This window comes from Pholis gunnellus (assembly GCF_910591455.1).
Source record: "Pholis gunnellus genome assembly, chromosome: 4".
NCBI lineage: Eukaryota > Metazoa > Chordata > Actinopteri > Perciformes > Pholidae > Pholis > Pholis gunnellus.
In genome coordinates this window covers 5630433-5650356 of record NC_136530.1, presented here as the reverse complement: position 1 = coordinate 5650356, position 19924 = coordinate 5630433, and the positions used below count along the sequence as shown (strand labels likewise).

The 19924-nt window shown below is 42.1% G+C and overlaps 2 protein-coding genes across 2 annotated transcripts in view; one reads left to right on the top strand and one right to left on the bottom strand.

The window, feature by feature from the left end:
- Positions 1-26: 26 nt before the first annotated feature.
- LOC306695134 (unconventional myosin-Va) lies at positions 27-14109 on the top strand (the record flags this gene model as incomplete). Its single annotated transcript, XM_079158283.1, has 35 exons — positions 27-53; positions 740-850; positions 958-1126; positions 1784-1928; positions 2245-2401; positions 2501-2644; positions 2742-2823; positions 2963-3070; positions 3215-3327; positions 3469-3737; positions 3878-3959; positions 4539-4679; positions 4868-4999; positions 5104-5187; positions 5279-5395; positions 5476-5573; positions 5802-5888; positions 6580-6900; positions 7326-7482; positions 7614-7853; positions 7965-8174; positions 8314-8407; positions 8515-8663; positions 8760-8963; positions 9069-9169; positions 9283-9397; positions 9658-9751; positions 10461-10574; positions 11608-11759; positions 12057-12146; positions 12335-12467; positions 12559-12856; positions 13512-13686; positions 13782-13862; positions 13948-14109. 35 exons carry the CDS (start codon positions 27-29, stop codon positions 14107-14109), a joined length of 4956 nt encoding a protein of 1651 aa, XP_079014409.1.
- Positions 14110-17488: 3379 nt separating this feature from the next.
- unc13a (unc-13 homolog A (C. elegans)) overlaps positions 17489-19924 on the bottom strand; it is a gene marked incomplete at both ends in the record, with an annotated part of 43367 nt that continues 40931 nt past the window's right edge. Inside the window, 3 exons of the mRNA XM_079157739.1 lie at positions 17489-17777; positions 17868-18027; positions 18724-18816. Coding sequence (XP_079013865.1) covers positions 17489-17777; positions 17868-18027; positions 18724-18816 — 542 coding nt within the window. The remainder of the gene's footprint in view (positions 17778-17867; positions 18028-18723; positions 18817-19924) is intronic.

The window sequence follows — 19924 nt, the reverse complement described above, 5'->3', positions numbered from 1 at the left end:
GATCTGCGTGCTTTAAGGTAGTTAAGATGACGTCACTGGAGCTATACAGTAAGGTAAGACTGACTTGAATGTATTTGTCTGTTTTTAATGGGATTATCATTCTCTCCTGCAGGACCGGGTGTTTGGACATAGAAAGAAGAGTAATAATTAAAATGTATTATATGATGACATGGTGTTCGTATGACATGTCTAGTGTGAGTGTGTCAGCCTTTCCCAGTCATGCAAAGTTTAATAAAAAAATGTTAATGCCTAAATGATTACCTTTACCTTTTGCATTGGGTTATTCAGCCAATATGTCAGTTATGAACACATTTTATGTGATAAATTCTCCCATAACTTTTTTCTATCTGTATTTCTGTAAACTTGCTGCTCAGTAATTTATAGAATTGTAATAATAAAAGTGTGGATTCCTTTGTAAAATGGACACATTAATAGGCAAAGTTGATATTTTAGAAGTAGGTAATGACTAATCTATGCTGGTACTTTTAGAGTAGGATGACCAGTGTTAATTTTTAACACCGTTTAGGAGCCTTTTATGCTGATGGGTGACAAATGGCTTGTCTGGGTGGGGCCCTGAAGTGTTACTTCCTGAAGAGTGTCGGGACAGAAAATAGCATATTGTGCAGTTAAAATATCTCCTTTCCTGGACTCCAAAGGGTCTCAGTACATGTGGGAATGTGTTCAACCTGCAGTATCTCTTTCTCACTTTAATTTTCAATTACATCTGCTTCCTTGCTAGGGAGCAAGTGTGTGGATTCCTGACCCCGATGCAGTTTGGGTGTCAGGCCTGCTCCTTCGGGACTACAGTCCCGGAGAGAAACATCTACTGCTACAGCTCTCTGATGGAACGGTGAGACATGCACTACCTTTACATTACCCCAAAATCAATGCTCAAGTATTGACCTCCAGCTCCAGTGTCCCGCAACAAGAACTCTGAACTTCCTTCTCCGTTGGTAGGAGGCCCAATACCCAGTGGTGTCCCCCTCTGATCTCCCACCGCTGGGGAACCCCGACATCCTGGAGGGGGAAAATGATCTGACAGCTCTGAGCTTCCTCCATGAAGCTGCAGTCTTGCACAACCTGCGGGTTCGATTCCTGGACTACAGCAGCATCTACACGTACTGTGGTAAACACCGGACGGGCAAAAGCAGACAAACGAGGGAGATTCTAACCAAAAGAGAGACGGCTGTCCAACTAAAAGTGGGACAGCATTAGTGATAGAAGGTCTTTTGGATTTGTGCTGGCAATGTGCCACTAACAGTCAGCTCCTGTGTGCTTCTGTCTGTATGATAACGGCTCATAGTGTGAACTATATTACAGGAGGTCAAAGGTTGAGACATGGAGGCAACTGCCTCACTGCCACCTGTGTAAGATGTGATTACATATTTTCTGTTGTGAAGATGATGCAAAGTTTTCCAAAAGTCACTCAGCCCATTCAGAAAAAGTAACTTAGTAACAATTAATGTTTTTTTTTAAACCCTTAAATCTCTTTAAAATGAGAAAGGTTGTGTGTTTATATTCTCTTTAGTTAAGAGTGACATGTTCTTGGTAACATTTTGAAAGAAATCTTCATTTTGAGTTGTATTTGCTTTGTCAATGGTAAAGTTATTACATGTATAATTCCAAAATGTTTACTCCTCAAAGATTTTGTGTATTTTTTAAACCGATTAAAACATAATGGCTATTACATCATATTTAATGTCTAAGATCTTTTTCATGAAAGATAAGTCCAATGAATATCCACAGTCTCGTGCTGATGTGACTTTCTCTCCCGTCCCTCCAGGTATTGTGTTAGTGGCCATCAATCCCTATGACCAGCTCCCCATATACGGAGAGGAGGTGATTGATGCTTATAGCGGTCAGGACATGGCCGACATGGAACCCCACATCTTCTCTGTGGCAGAGGAAGCCTACCGCACTATGACCAGGTCAGAGGTGAAACGCTAGTGGTCACGCTGTGACAACCAGTTGTGCACGAGAGATTTAAAAAAACTTTTTCCTTACAAAAAACTTTTTCCTTACAAAAGTCCAAAATAACAAAAGTAAACAACATAAGTCATGCAGAAACACAAGACAAATACAATTATGTAAGAGTGTGTATCATTTAAAACTATATACAGTAAAACATACTTCAATTACAACGTTTTCTCTACTTTCTTGCGTATGGTGTAGTAACACAACACCGACTGTCTCAGCATAACTTCACTGTATGGGTTTCGATAGTCACGCTAACTGTGTGTATAGGGAGGAGAAAAACCAGTCTATCATCATCAGTGGAGAGTCTGGCTCGGGGAAAACGGTCTCAGCCAAATTCACCATGCGATACTTTGCTGTGGTTGGAGGAGCATTACAGCAGACCAGCGTGGAGGAGAGGGTTCTGGCTTCCAACCCGATTATGGAGGTGATGGATGGTTGAATAGTTTTATCACTTAGAAATAAGGTTTTTCCCATCAATAATGTTTTTTTTAAAGACGCAAACAGCATATCATTTTGCCTACAGTCTATTGGGAATGCTAAAACCACTCGAAATGACAACAGTAGTCGTTTTGGGAAGTACATCGAGATCGGCTTTGGCAGAAAAGGGGACATCATTGGGGCCAACATGAGGACGTATCTACTGGAGAAGTCTAGGGTTGTCTTCCAAGTAAGCTCTTTAGCCAGAGTGATTCTTTTGCACACAATAATCCTTCATTTATTATGCACCTGTTCATGATTATTGTCTTTATTTTTATGTGCATAAGGCGTCAGCAGAGAGGAACTACCACATCTTCTACCAGCTGTGTGCTTCCAGAGAGTTGCCTGAAATGAGAACCCTAAAACTGGGTGAGACTTAATCACAGGCGACCCCACCAGCTTGATCTCAAATATGACCATGTCCATTCCCTGTGTCCTTAACGTTTTGTATATTATCATGTAAATAATGTTAAAAGCAGTGTGACTGTGCCTTGTGTTTTTCCTCCAGATGCACCTGAGCATTTCCGCTACACCAGCCAGGGAGGAGAGATGCAGATTCCAGGTACTGATGACTTGTCGGATCTGGAGCGCACGCGCAATGCTTTCACCATCCTGGGTAAGATATTTACATCCACACGAACACACACGGAGTGTAACAAAACCAACCGTTCAGGCTCTGGTAAGATGCTTATGTCATTGAATCATGTCAGTTGATTATGAAGATAACACAAAATTGTTGGTGTATTTGTTGAAATTGCAGGTGTGCAGCCTGACCAACAGATGGAGCTCTTTAGGATCCTGTCAGCTGTTCTGCACCTGGGAAATGTCAACATCCAAGCCAGTGGGAGAAGTTCTGACCGGAGTTATATTGATGTAAGAAATGTGCTTATGTCTCCTCTCACCTGGAGGGCTTTAGCTCTTTTATAGACACATTTCCTCCTTAACTCTCTTCCCCTTTCTTCTTTGAGTGCATACAACAGGTACATCTGAAGCTTTTATGTTTTTTTTCTCCAGGCAGACGACCGACCTCTGGCTGTCTTCTCCAAGCTGTTAGGAGTAGAAGGACCTCAGATGGCCCACTGGCTGTGTCATCGCAGACTGGCCGTCGGGGGAGAGCTGCTGGTCAAACCCGTGTCCGGCCAACAGGCCGTAGAAGCCAGAGATGCACTGGCCAAACATATCTATGGCCAGCTGTTTACCTGGACTGTCCAGAGGCTCAACTCTGCTCTGCGTTCACAGAGGGGAGAGGCCAAATCCTTCATAGGGGTACTAGACATCTACGGGTGAGTGATGAGCTTCGTGTCACCGAATACAATTTGTTTTTGTGGCCTCTAAAGTTTGCTTTAGTATATTGTAGTTCAGTTAATGTTGAGGTGTGTTTTTTTTACAAAGTTGGACTGATGAGTCTTCTCTCACGGAGCAGGTTTGAGACCTTTGACCGGAACAGTTTTGAGCAGTTCTGCATAAATTATGCAAATGAAAAACTGCAACAGCAATTCAACAGGGTAAGTCATGTGACAGGAAGTCATGTCTCTGTGTCTATTGCTATGTGTTACTACAACCAGAGTTAATGTGTCAGTAGATTCTTCTTCTTAAACTCTTCACTGAATCAGCCCAATCACCGCTGCAGTCTGTCGTCACAAATTCCAATTGAGTTTAAGTGAATAAAGACAAAAATACTTCCAATTTTAAATAATTTTTGTCCCCTGTTAATTTCCGTCTTGTTTGCAGTTTTAGTCTTTCTCACCTACAATGTGGTGTAATTATTTGGGGGTAAAAAGTATCCAAAATCACATTATATTGTTCTGATTTTATGGAAGAGTTTTTAGTTTTCCTCATAGCTACAACATGCAGTAGGAAGTATTTCACTGTCTTGACCTCTCTGTTGTGCCAGCACAGACTGTCCTCCCAATGTGACGATCTGTTGTTTTTGGCCTCACTGTCAATCTTTTCAAGCTGTTTCTTATTTGTAAGGATAGTCAGGTCGTCTGCTTCCTTGAACTCTCTTTTTAGAGTCATTGCGATGTTTTTTTATCTTCATTTTCACTCAATCTTTTCTATTTTTATGTTGTGTTCTTCTGCAGCATGTGTTCCACCTGGAGCAGGAGGAGTACGTCCGGGAAGAGCTGGCCTGGAGCAGGATTGAGTTCAGTGACAATCAGCAGTGCATCAATCTCTTAGAGGGACAACTGGGCCTGTTTGATCTTTTAGACGAGGAGTGTCGGGTCGGTCTCCCTCGCTCATCTTCCTTTTCTGTCTTATTACTTTTATTTGTATCTGTCTTTTTGGATCAATCTTCACATATACACAAACGTAAAAATGTTAGCTGTTTTTTTAAGCACTGGATCTTGTTTTATTTTTTAACTCTGTGGTTTTAGTGATAACCTCATTCAGTGTCTGTGTTTATCATCAGATGCCCAAAGGATCAGATGAGAGCTGGGTGCAGAAGCTGTATGATCAACACCTGACTAGCAAGAAACACCCTCACTTCCAGAAACCTCGCATGTCCAACAGCGCCTTCGTCGTTCTGCACTTCGCTGACACGGTGAGCGATGAGGGTCAACACACACAAACCTTAGGGGGGAAAAAAAGTCTCCTTTCAAGTTTCTGATATTATAATTATTAACAGTTTTCTCTTTTTTCCATCAGGTGCAATATGAATGCGATGGTTTTTTAGGCAAGAATCGAGATACAGTCTTTGAGGAGCTCATTAACATCCTCAAAGCAAGTCAGGTAGGTATGTGTTACATATTAGATTTCATTTAGTTTTAATGTGTCTATGGCACCACTAACTTGTCTCTGTGTGCGTTCACGTGTGTGTCAGTCTGAGCTGGTGGCCGAATTGTTCCAGCAGCAGGGAAATGTTTCCTCTGTGGCCAATGGAAGTGTTCGTTCAGGGAAAAGAGCCACCAGAGAGCATAAACTGACAGTGGGCTTCCAGGTGAGCTGTTATGACTTTCACTTCGCTTCATTTGTGGTGCAGCAATCTGTCTTTAACACTGTGCTTTTGGTGCCTGTCAGTTCCGTCAGTCCTTACAGATGCTAATGGAAACTCTGAACAACACCACTCCTCACTATGTCCGCTGCATTAAACCCAACGACCTCAAAGAAGCTTTCATGTATGTCTTTGTTTTGTCTTCACAAAATGAAATGTTCATGCATTTGATTTTGCGCCTGTGTGTGTGTGTGTGTGTGTGTGTGTGTGTGTGTGTGTGTGTGTGTGTGTGTGTGTGTGTGTGTGTGTGTGTGTGTGTGTGTGTGTGTGTGTGTGTGTGTGTGTGTGTGTGTGTGTGTGTGTGTGTGTGTGTGTGTGTGGACCAAGCAGCCTAACAGCCTTGCTTTGTTAGGTTTGACCCCAGGAGGACAGTCCAGCAGTTAAGAGCCTGTGGGGTGCTGGAGACGATTCGCATCAGTGCTGCAGGTTTCCCATCCAGGTACTGAGTACTCCACATTCTTCTGTCTCTCTGTAAAGTACGAGAGCTCAGATTTAAAGACGTGTAAAGAATATAAAAGGGTGTCAGCAGTTACACTTCTTCTGTTCTAAGTCATTGATGAGAGAGACACAGGGACCAGAGTTTGGTTTTCCTAAATCTTGGAGGACTATATCAGAGTTTTGATAACTACAGCCATTTGTGGTTGATAGACCATTACCTGCAAATTATGTGTACCTTGTATAAAATAAAATATTTTTTTCCCTACCTTTTAGGCAGCATTTGTTTCAATTTGTCACCTTATGGTATACAATTTACTTTAATGTTTTTAGGGATATAAAACATGTTTGAGATAGATCATTTATAACAATACCAATTTAATTGTCTTTATCTATTTACTTAGGTTTTGGTCAAATTGTCCAGTATAAAGCATTTTAGAGTCATCAAAACAATCAAAACATCAAAACAATCCCTGATGGGTAACTCTGTTACCAAATGATGAGAGCATACAATTGTATAAATGTTCAGTAATGTAATATATGTCTCTTTATCAATGTGTTTTTTTTTTTTATTTGAATTGCAGTGAACAATTTACTCGAGTGAAATTATGTAAAATTAAAGAGTGGACCAAAATAAAAAGATGCAAACAATCTTTACAGAACTGTCAAGCGTTTTTCTCTTTCTTTGTTTCCAGGTGGACGTACGAGGAGTTCTTCTGCAGGTACCGTCTTCTGCTTCGAGGTTCCCAGGGTCAGGAGCAGGCCCAGGCCTCGTGCAGACAAGCTCTGCCTCAGCTCATCCCAGACCCAGACCAGTACTGCTTTGGAAAGACCAAAGTATTTTTCCGGGCCGGTCAGGTGGCTCTCCTGGAGAGGCTGAGAGCTGAGAGGCTGCGTGTGGCTGCTGTGATCATCCAGAGCCGGGTCAGAGGGTGGCTGGCACGGATTAGATACACCAGGACCTGCTGGGCAACGGTCACCATACAGAGATACTGCAGAGGAGCTCTGGCCAGACGGTGAGGGGAGATAGAAAAAGATGTCTGTGTGTCCGTGTGCGAGAGAGAAATTAATATGTTGTTGCAATACAATATTTATGTATTTCCTCTATATTACAGTTTATACTAACTGTGTCATTTTATTTCTTGAAAGGAAAGTGATTTTTACAGAAACAGATTTTATTTAATTGTCTGTATTTTTAGATATTTGTTAAAGATATTAGTATCCAATATAGCTAATGACGCCAGGTTTTAAACTACTTCAGCTGAGCTACAATGATTTTGACAGTGCGCAATAATCTGTGGAAACTAGATGACTATTTGCCAGATGTGTTGTTTTTCCATATTTTGTGTAAACTTCATCAATCTCCAACTCTAAAATTGCCAGACTAACTTTTAATTGGATATTCTGCACTTAAATGTCATCTCGGTCATTTTGGCTGCAGACTGGCCCTGACGCTGCGCTACACCAAGGCTGCCTTAGTAATCCAGAAGACTTACCGCATGGTGGCGGTCAGACAGCTGTTCCTCATGATCCGACAGGCCACCGTCACCATCCAGGCCTTCACCAGGGGAACACTGGCCCGCAGCAGATACAGACTGGTCAGAATTTAATCATAACCTGAATCAAATTCTAGTCAATTTCTTTTTAGAAGAGAAATTAATTGTGACATAAAAGTAAAGTTATAAGACTGAACTGATGAAAAATGTAAACCCTTTTTTTGCCTCCTCAGTTGGTGGCAGAGCGGGCTGCTGTGTTGCTTCAGGCGAGAGTGCGTGGGTGGCTGGCGAGGCAGACGTACAGGCGAGTACGTGCGGCGGTGGTGTTCATGCAGTGCTGCGCACGCCGCAGAGCTGCTAGGAGAGAGCTGATGAAACTAAAGACCGAGGCCCGCTCAGTGGAGAAGTATAGAGAGCTCAACAAGGGCATGGAAGTCAAACTGATGCAGCTGCAGTTGAGAGCAGACCAGGAGGTGGGTGAAGGGAGTTTGATCCTGTCATGTGGTCTTGGTAAGCCCTAAAATGTGTGTTTCAAAAAAGTTATTATCTGTTCACACAATAAAGTTGTGTTTGCGTGTGTCCAGGCCAGGGGGGGTGCAGCTTTGAAAGAGACCCTGCATGCAGAGCGAGAGGCCACTAACACTGAGCTGGAGGCTTTGAGGGCGACGGTACAGAAACTAGAGAGCCAGAAACAGGAGAAGCCTCAGCCCTGCCCCGTCATCAGCGAGAAGGAGGTGGAGGAAAGAAGGAGAGCTGAGGAGAAGGCTGCCCAGGAGATCCTTCAACTCACACAAGTAGGTCTACCGACCCAAGAAGAACTTCACACATTTTACACTGTGCTGGTGATTGTGTTATTATTAACCATGTAGAATACCATTGCAAGCTTATCCAGGAGTATTAATTGTTTATTCTCATTCTCTCCTAATTTTTGAGGAGTTGCAAGCCCTGCAGAGAGAAAAGGACAGTTTTTGCAAAGAGACAGAGGATCTCTCCGCTCGCTTGTTTGAACAAGAAAAAGCACAAGAAGGTAGGTTCTTCTCACTTTGCAGCATCACGCGGACTCATTGGCCTCGTGGGTAAAACCTTGGTCTTCTTTCTCTCAGTGTTTTTTATTTTCCTTGTGTGTGTGTGCAGAGTGTGTGCACCAGGCTGTGTCTCAGGCGAGTGCATCTCTGAGGGCGGAGCTGGATGAGGAGAGGAGAAAGTACCAGGGTCTCCTGAGAGAGTTCACCAGACTGGAGCAAAGATACGACAACCTCAGGGAGATGAGTCTGCTCACTGAGGTTCATAACTACACCCACAGGCACTCTTAAATACTTTTAGAACAATACTATTTTTGGTCTGAAACTCCATCTTGGTTTTTTTTCCACTCACTACAGCGCACCAAGGGCCACAGAAGGACGGACTCCACCCAGAGTTTGGAGCCTTCCTCCCCCACTCCGCTCTCACCCCAGTCTCTCACCCCACTCTCACTGTCACCCTTCCCATCTGCCTTCCCTTCCCCGGAGGAGGTCCGCAGGGTCAGCGTGACGTCTCCCTCCAGTGAGAGGAGAGTCTCAGTGTGGGGCATCGAAACGCCAATGGTGAGGAATGTCACAAAAACCTCAGTTTTGAGCATTGAACTTGCAACACAATCTCATCAGGTGAGGTAATAAAATACCACGCTGTGTTCGTGTTTGCATTGACAGGACCAGTTGATGGAGATGATGGACGTGGCCAAAGACCCGGCAGTGAAGATGAAAGGAGAGGACCTGGCACACGCTTACGACGCTGTACGAGTGGCCAACAAGTCAGTCTGTCACCAGTGTGTCAACTCGCTTCCCCTGCTAATCTATGCTGTGATTTATATTCAGTGGATGAACTCTGTGATGCTGTTGTTATGTCTGCCCTTGTCTGGGTCAGGTTTCTGGAGAGCCAGCTGCGTAGCCAGCACAGTCAGAGGGAGGAGGAGCAGGAGGCTCTGAGGTGCCAGCTTAGTCAAGCTATCTCTGGTTCTTCCTCTGCTGCACAGCAACAGGTATCGGCTTATGAAGGCAGTCATCTGTGGTGCATGAAGGATTCTGCGGAAAGACTATTTATAGATTCGTCTGCCATACATTTGTCCTGATCACTCACCTGTTCTCTCTGACATAATCACTCCACAGTCCATAAAGTCAGAGCCAGTGGATTCTGGCTGCTTGTAATCTTTAAGAAATGTTTAAGCTTTTTCTGCTGAAAGTTAGTTTGGTTTAGAGCATTGGCCACGAATCCTAAATGTGAGTGTGTTTGTGTGTGAAGGAACTGCAGGCCAGAGAACAAGAGTGTGTCCGATTGAGGAGAGAGCTGAAGGAGCTTAAAAACACAGTCTCACTCAGACGACTCCTGACACAAGGTGATGAGATCTCATCGGAAGAATTCAGAGCTTTTGGTTTGCTATGCACTTTCAGAATGAAGTGTTTTTTCTTCATCACTGAAAAAACAACTTGACATCACAGTACATAGCTATGTTTGGATCCTTAATGTATATTGCTCCCACAAATATTGATGTTAAAATGTATGTGAAAGCCGATAAGTAAACACTTATACATATCATAATGGGATCAAACGTTCATATAAATAAAAAATGCCTTCCATCCACTAACTTTTTCCACTCAGCAGGTTCATTTACGAACTTGAGTACAACATATTAAGGCAAGGCAAGTTTATTTATATCGCATATTTCAGCAACAAGGTAATTCAAAGTGCTTTCCATAAAACATAAAACATTAGAAGCTTTGAGACAAAGTGCAAAGGAAAGACTTTATAAAAGGACATTCAAACACATTTAAAAAGTCATTAAATATCTGAGACAGTAGAAAATAGAAACAGGCTAAAATAGAATAGAGGTCTGGATGTTTCATATGGTTGCAGAAGATCAGAAATGTATTTTGGTCCCAAACCATCCAGTGCTTTATAAACCAACAGTAGTATTTTGAAGTAAATTATTTAAAGTATACATTCTATAAAGTATAAACCTTCCAATTATTATATCTTCTCTTACATCGCTGTAGTTTTTAGCCGGTGCTGTTGTTTCAATTGTTTGTTTTTTGTGCTCTCATCAGTTTTCAACCCGGAGACGTCCTCCTGTCCATCCCGCACGAAGCCAACAGCAGTCACTGGTTTGCTGGAATGTAGGAAGAGAGACGAAGCCAAGCTCATCAAGAACCTCGTCACAGGTGAGACAGTAAACAAACACGATATTCAGGTCTTAGTACAGCATTCAAACTTTCATATAGAAAACACCCAAAAGTAATTTATATAAGGGCTAGAGATACTTGCATACTTAGGTACATACATAGGTTAGTTTTTATTCAGTGGAATGGCACTATTCACAGACATTAACAAGCATCACAACAGAAAGCACAAATACCAGCATTCACACAATCATGCAGGCCAAAGTTCTTCACAGAGCAACATTAGATATCATTTTTCAAGACTAAAAATTACAACAATACAAAACAAGCAAGAGTATGAAAACCAAATTTAAAAATTAAAAGCCAAGCTAAAAAATAAGATATGTCTTAATGTTTCTTATAGTGTCCACAAAGGTGGACTGTTCCAGAAGCTAGGGTCCTCGTGGAAACACCTGGTTTCTGTATTAATTAATCTGCTGTCAATTCTAATTAATCATTATAGCTGGGTCACACAGACATAGTGACAAAATAGGGAAAAAAATTACTTTCTAAAAGTCCAAGCTGTCTTCACATCCACAGTCCAACATCCCCAAATCCTCAATTTGCTATCACATAAGACTACTCAGAGGCTAGAACTAGGGAATGATTGATCTTTTCTTTGTCAATTGATTAATCAACTGAAAGTTTCAACTCTAAACTAATTGTGTCCACAAAGTGTCCATGCTTTTCTTGTGCACAATTGTGATTTACAAAATAGTGAGTTTGTGTGGATACGTGGGACTGCATCATAGTGACTCCTTAAACTTATTGTGCCATTTTCACTTGCTCATTGGAAACACCCACCAAACATAGTATTTATATAAACAAAGTATGGTTTTCTCTGGAATGACATGATCGTGTCTGACGACAGTTCTAAGGGGATTGTTGAGACCACACTTTGTAGCCGTTGCCTCTTAGGATGACGAGGACGACACACAATAATAAACCTTTAACTTCAACTAACCTTTCTTTAGCTGACAAGTATGACCTGGCCGTGTTCACTCTGCCATTGCTGCTCTCTCTGTCTGTGGTCCAGACATCCGTGTTGACAGCGCCCTGTCTCTGCCTCCTGGCCTGCCTGCCAGCGTGCTCTTCCTGTGTGTTCGTCAGGCCGACTGCAGCGGAGACCAAACGCACGCTCGCTCGCTCTGTAGCGCTGCTGTCACTGCTATGAAGGCAGCTCTGAAGGTAACCTGAGTTATGCGTCTCCTTGGTGCGCCATATGGTTGAGGTTTAATGTGTGAGGGCAGATCACATCATGTCAGGTAGCTTGTCACTTACACGGAAGCATCAACAACTGACTTTGAACCACTTTCATGCGATTGTTGCGGATTGTTTTGTCCAACAATTTGGCCCCTAAGGACAAAGTAAATGACAGCAAAGCCCAAACATACCTCTGACACACACATATACATAATAGCACGGATATATCTTTTCATCTCCAAGTGACGATATAACCTTTACTCATCCCTTCTGTTCCTGCAGAAACATAGTAATGATGTAGATATGACAGCTCTGTGGCTGAAAAACGCCTGTCTGCTGCATGACCTGTTGACCCAGCACTCCCCAAAACAGGTAGGATGCACATGTTTTATTATGATTTACATCTATATATCAAATCCAAAAACAGACTTCTAGACGTCTAGCACACACAGTCTCTGATGAACTCAGTCTCTGATAAATAGAATTAATAGAACATCATCTTTGTGGTAGTTGGGAGTTCATCGATATCAATGCATTAAAGTGGATTGATTGCTTTTCAGACCCTTGACTCAGACGAAGTGGTTCCACTGACCGCTGATCTGAGTGACTTGATCCGCACCCTGAGTGACCTCTGTATCCAGGCCTATCAGCAGCTCCTTTCCATCACTGAAAAACATCTGCAAAACATCATAGGTACCACTATAACTAAGACAATACCGATGCTACTAATGCTCCATCCTTCACTGCTCCTCTAATCTTACCTCATGCTCCCTCTCTCCCTCAGTCCCTGCTCTGTTGGAGAGTGAGACCATCCCAGGTCTGTCTGGCTCGGCAGGGAAGCTGGGAACGTCCAGAAAGCGAGCAGGTTCGGACCCCAGGACCGTGGGAGGCGATGCTCCGACTATGGCGGCGGTGCTGAGGAAGCTAGGAGCCCTTCACACCGCTTTGTCCCATCAGGATCTGTCCCAAACACTGATGGAGCAGGCCTTCAACCAGCTCATCTACCTCATCTCTGCCTCCGCCTTTAACAGCCTCCTGCTGAGGAAAGACATGTGCTGCTGGAGCCGTGGCATGCAAATACGGTAGAAATATACACAGAAATCAATTAACATATATGCAACATTTCATTTTACATCATATATTTTTTTGATTATTTGTTTCTGTATTTTCACCTTGATTGGACAGTTGATAATGGAAACAAGTATAAATACTATACTGTTGTGTTTACTTAAAATTAGGTGCTTTCTAGTGTGATGAGAGTGAGGCAACAAAATGCACAAACACACATCTCTCCGAGTGAAAGAGCACTATTCAATGACCTACATACAGCCTCATGAAGAAGTACCAAAAAAACATAAAGTCAGAAAATGATCGTATTATGGTATGTGATTAAATCAAAAAACATATAGTGTAATATGTCATTAAAAGTCATACAAAAGTGATAGTATATTATGACAAAATATGTCATAAAAGTATGTACTAAAAATGACATAATACATAGCATGTCATAAAAATGTCATGGTAATGTAATACCAAAAAGTTATATTATGGTATGTCTATTGGTTGAAAAAAAGTTATAAAAAAGTCATTGTATAGTATGTCATAAGAAAGTCATAAGACAGTATTTCCTATAAACTTTTTAAAACCCCACTGCTCATTTCAGAAAGTCAGAATTGTAAAATGAATTGTATAATTAAGATTATTTCTTAATTAGCCTTTCTCACTATTTTCATTCAGCTACAATGTGAGTCTTTTGGAGGAGTGGCTGCGGAGCCGAGGTCTGCAGACAGGGGGTGCTGTGGCCACACTGGAGCACCTCATCCAGGCCGTTCAGCTGCTGCAAGCCGGGAAAAAGACAGAGTCGGATGCAAAGGCCCTCGTTCAGACCTGCACTGCCCTGTCCAGCCAGCAGGTGGGTCTCTATCCGCATCCTGCTTGAAGGAAGAACAAATTGTTGTGCAGTTGAAGTGTATATAACTTTATGTTGGTATCCGTTTCGTTTGACAGATTGTGAAGATTCTGACCCTCTACACTCCCGGCAGTGACCTCGATGAAAGAGTCACACTGAATTTCATTCGTACCGTCCAGGTACTGTACCGTCCTACAGCTGCAAGGGCTTCCTGTGTAACATTTAAAGAAGCGTGTCTAATGTGAGCGTTCTCTGCTCTTCTAGGGGCTTCTCAAAGGCCGTTCTGACGGTCAGCCTCCACAGCTCCTCATGGATGTGAGGCGAGTGTTTCCAGTCACATTTCCCTACTTGCCTCCCCCCGTCCTCCGTGCTGAGCAGTTAGTCATCCCAGACTCCCTCAAGATCTCCTTTGTCCGCAGAGCCTAGAACAGGATGCATTGACTGTTCAGAGCAAATATATCAATGTGTTGGCAGATCTGATTCCCAGACCTAATGCATTTAGTCATTTGAAATAACTTCCAGAAGGTGTTTAATTAATCTATTAACAATCAGTGGATCAGTCTGTGCACAGATGTGCAGCTATATCTCAGTACAGTTTGATAAACAAGAAATGAGACAAAAGTGTTTTTCTTTTCATATTTTATTGGAAGCAGAAACACAATGAGACTGCAGTCCCAGTCACCTCAACCCCCAATAAGAACAACCAGAATAAAAAAAACGCAAAAAATTAGAAACATCTTGTGTATAAAAAAATCCTCATGCGAGTACTTTGTACCACTACACATCATCAGTAATACATATTTATATATTCACAAACATTTGAAAAATAGAAAACAATAATGAAATATCAAAATAAAAGGAGACATCAATTGGCAATTAACATCAAATAATTATGCGTGCTGGCACAATACATTTTTTCTTTTTGTTTTATTGTTCCCATCATGCACCTTTTCTGGAAGTACAGGACCGGCGTCGCTGTGCAGCGGTCTGTCTGTGTGGCCCGGTCAGCTAGACGGAACAGATCATGCGCGTCTGTCTGCTCTGTGTCTGTGTGCGTTTCATTGTGCTTCTACATTGATCCTTGTCCTTAAGTTCTGTGTGCATTCCCGTGCATTCCAACACGCAAACTGAGCCTCTGAAGGAGGAGACTAAAGTATCATTGTCAACAGCAATAAATAAAGATTTTTTTCGTGGCATTTCCAACTATGTGACAGTTGAGTACCTGTTATTTAAAGTAATTAAAAGACTGTGCCGATGTTCCCTCGAATAGAAACACTTTGTACACACTAGAGAGTGACAACATGTTTAGATTTAGTTAACTTAGGTAGTTTTTCTGTGTTTTTATTCGGCTCTTAAGACCATGAAATGATCAAGTCCTTGTTATTCTTCTCCAGTGTGTACAAGGCCGTCCTATATCTTCCAATAATAGCTACATATCCAGATTGGGCACCAGTACACATAATCCCCAACTCAGTCAACTCAGTCACTCAGAGCAAATATTCAAGTCTACAAAAGAGCAGCAAACTTCACCTCACATAGGCTGACATGTGTTTTGTTACATCCGAGCTAATTACAACGGCCAACAACAACAATAATCAATCTCTCCGTTTCAGATTAGTTTCCTCAGCATTGAAAAGCTGTACAAACAAATTTCAGTCTCTAATCAGCTCTACTACCGTTGTGATATTTGGCCCATTACAATAGAGACAGCATGTACAACATATCAGACAAACACTTGTGCTGATATAATAAGGATAATCCACAATGTAAACATTATAAGACTGCTTCAAAAACGACTCATCTACATAGGTTCTAATAGATTAGATGCATAGAGTTCAGTTCTTACACCTTGATCAAAAGAGGGGGCCTGTTAAATTATCAATTTACGATCAAGTGCTTTTGGGGGGGAACTTAAAAAAAGAGGCAGGAATAGAAAAAAACAAGCAAAATACCCTGTCGTTGTTAAACTTGGACTCTGTTTTACAAACATACATACTTCTTATAGATAAATAAACCAATCAACCTTTTTTTGTTTTTTAAAAGGGCATTCATAAAAATATAAGTTGAATTAAGAGACATGCTGGACAGGCAATAATCAATTAAAAACATTTTGTTTCACATGAAATCAACTCGAGATTAAAGAAGTGAATTTAGCTGTAGAATGATTTGAAGCCTTGATGTGTAATACCTGTCATTCAACAAAACAATTACTGAAAAATAAAGTATAAATGTGTTATTATGGGTGCGTTAAAGACCCTGTGCTTCCAGATGTTCACACTACATCTCTACCAAGCTGCAGCCCCTCTTTTAAATGGCAGCAGAGGCCTGGCTTCTCGGGACCAGAGATCAAGGTTACAGCACCTGCAGCAGGCTCGTGGGTGGTAGATCATTAAAGATCTGTGCTGTCCTACGTGAACGTTTTTTTCCTTCAAGCATGTTGCTTTTGCGAAACAGGAGCTCAGGTTTTTAATGATGCAATTACATGCAGGTTTTGATTTGGCAAATAGTTTTTTTTAAAGAAAGGAAGTGGCAGTAAAGTTTTTCTTCCTCTCCTATCATGCACCTCACACACAGCCAGTAGAGGGCTGTTGGGAATGTTTACAGTAACACGACATGACATATAGGACGCTTAATCCCCTGGAGTAAAAGACACTTTCAAAATCCTCCAAAATCTGAATATGAACACCCCCCCCCCCCCCGTGATGTTCTTTGCTTGTGATGGCTTTCTGTGATTACATTTGCAGGTAACAGGCAACACGGGCGGCTACATGAGGTCAACATTAGAACAACTTACAAAACACACTCGCACGTTATGAGCTCCACGTGTGCTCGATACGCAGATTATGCATTCACACCTGCACATTCTCACACACATACTGTATACTCTGATGAACCACAGTGCTTGAGGGCGTGTCTTCATCAGATTAATCGCTTTACAGTCGCTATATAGGAGACATACGCACAATGGGTAAACGAGACAGAAGGCATTAAGGGTGTCAGGCAGTGTGCTCTGTTACAGGGTAGACGGACAAAAAGACTCGGACAATCTTTCAAAGACCACACGTCCATCGAATAATCCTGCATATATCTTTACATATGTCTTTCATATACTATGATGTATAGAATTATTTAAATATAAATATAATTTGGAAGAGAGCAGTAAATAAATATTAAAATTATCTTAACTAAATAGTGCTTCCCCCCCCCCCCCCCCCCCCCCCGCCCATTATCTGGAATGTTTGAGGCCTTGCAGCCGTTGTTGCTGTTGCTAATGGGTCAGTTGGACACTTGGTCCTAGTTGTGCTTAGGGCTCGTCTTGGCATATTTCAGTGATTATCTGCTGGCACTTGCCATCCCTTCTCTGAGCAGGTGCACGCCAGGGAAGGGACGAGAAGAAGCCAAAAATATTAAAAGGCTACAAGATATTTCTCACCTTGACCAGTCAAATGAGGGGTGTGTGTGTATATGAAATGGCATGACTCACCTCTACGGACCGAGGAAAGTAGATATATGCTTCATGATTAAACTCTATGTATTGTTCATCCAAAGGATGGATAATTGTATTTGCAACAATAAAAGAAGAAAATGAGTGATGACTTGTTTAGCACTGTGTACTTTCGACTGAAATGAATGTATTTATAGCACTGGATGTGTGGTGACTGTTGACTTTTCTGTGCTTTTACAACACTGGATCAGCAGGGCAGTGGCTAGCGGCGGCTCAGGAGAGCTCCAGGGCAGTAAGTGGCAGGCGTCTGATTGAGCTTCAGATGGGTCCTTTGTTTTTTTCTAAATTACGTTGTATCTCTTAGCTGCGGCCCTCCTCTGCAGAGCGCTGGTCCGACTTGAGCTTGACGAACTCCTTGGCCACGTCGTCGTTGTTGCGTTGGGAGAGGATGCGCAGGACGGTGAGGCCCGTCTCGTCCATGTGGATGCGTTTACCCAGCGGCAGCCAGCAGGCGACGCTGCCTTTGGAGGCCATGTCCTTCAGCTGCAGGACCGCCATGCCCACGGTGCGGTCCTCCCGTGCAAAGCAGTAGTCCTTCACACACACCTGTAGCTCGTAGCACTCGGGACCCACCTCGCTACTCAGGGTGCTGCAAGTGCAGAGAAGAGAGTCAATCTGTTCAGACATTTTCTACAACCTTGAAACAAAACAACCAATCATTATCAGTATTATGACTCACAAAGTGAAGGTTTCGTTGTATTTGGGGGCCCAACTGTTGTTCTTCGACTTGGTGGCGTACTTCCTCTTCTTATCGCTGAGATGAGGGCCGATGATATACACCTCCACAAATGGCCGGAATATTCCCTGCGTCTGCCACCTCAGGTCATTGGCAGCCACAACTGAGACAGAGAGAGATGGAGGGAGAGGAAATGGAGGGGAAGGAGAGTGGGAAGGTGTGGGTGAGAGAGAGAGAGAGAGAGAGAGAGAGAGAGCGAGAGAGAGAGAGATTCATGTGGAGGAAATGTGTGAAAATGTGGAGCGGTGAGAAAAAGCGAGAGTGAACAGAATTATGAAGAAGAAAATACTGGCTCTCCCTCAGGTCTCATATTCAGTTGCTTGTCAAAATAGACTATGAAAGAAACATTTTCATGATATGCCAAAACATGACTTTTTAATGACATACTATGACATTTATTATGACTTTTTAACGACATTTCCGACAACCTATACTATGACTATTCCTCATTTTTTTCGATAACCTATGTTATGACTTTTTTCTTTTTTTTTAAACAGACTATAATATGACTTTTTAATGATTTTTTTTATGACATACTGTACTATGAATTTTTTATGAATTCTTTTATAACATACTATACTGTGACTTTTTAAGAAACACTTTTATGGCGTACTATAATATGACTTTTATGACTTTTTTCGACATACTATAATAAGACATTTTAATGACATTTTTATCACATGATATAATACGCCATTTTTATAGCATATTATACGACAACGTTTTTATAACTATTTTATGGCAGATTATTCTATGGCGTCATTGAGACTGGCGTACTTCAGTGTGGATTTTCCTTTACCTTTCACTGTGACCTTGTGCTCTCCCGTGTTGGGATGAGTGAAAATCTCCACATGGATGGACACCTCTCCCACGGCATCGTCCACACCAGAGCCTGAGAGAACCGGCAGAGAGAGAGAGGGGATCGTTAATTCCTTTAAACGTGGAAACATGGACTCTTGATGCTCCTATCACGGACCAAACACTCACACAAACCACTGTGCCCAAATTGTCCTCCTCATTTTGAAAGGTTACAGACCAACTCCATTTCAAATTTGCAACGTAAACATTGAAATGGATTTGACTGTAACCTTTTGGATATTACACAGAATATTGACTGGGCAAACGGGTCCATGTACTAAACCAATCACTGTGTAACAGGAGGGCTTAAAATAAGGCATAGTGATCTGCTTGTGCATATGTTGTGGTCTAGAAGTGGACAATCAGACAGAGCTGCTATGAGTGGGCATATCTTTTTAATATTAGGTAGTAATACCATTCTTTGTAATGCAGGACAACTATAATACATTAACTCGTGGAAACTTTTGTAGTGATCCTAAAAGCGGTATTATTTTCTTCAGTAAGTCCTTCTGTCTTACGATTCAGCAATTGAGAGGTAATAATTTGGATTCAGTGAGGACAGTAATTTGTGCCCACTCATAGATGCAAGTTGTCTGTTAGGATGCAGGGTGGTTAGTAAGAGGCTGAGAAGAAGACAGGAGAGAAGCTGGAGAAGGTCAACTGAAAGTGTGGTACTACCCCCGACATAGATCAGGTCAGGACATGCTCAGATGGATCTAGACAGGTGGACACACCCATTCCTTGGTAAAGACTTTTACCCAAGCATGGCAAGAGGAGGGACAAGAAAGGGAAAGGACTTCACGGAGAGAGAAGCAGCTCGGCCGCTCTGATCCGTTAGTGAAGGACGGCACTACCGATATCCAACCCTCTCAATAAAGCTGTGTGAAGAGAGTCTGAAGGACTCAAATTCAAGTCAAGTTCCACATCCATGCTTCTCGAACTCCATTAAACTAATGTTGTCATTACGTGGTTTCTCCACAGTGTAGTTTCCATCTACCCTATACATTGGACATTATTGCATGTCTGCTAGACCTTGAAGTGAAATTTAAGCATGAATAGTTGAATGCAGTCCTGGTTGTAAAGCTCTTTGACGCAAACATGCGATTTGTGATTTTTGGCTATATAAATATAATCTAATGACA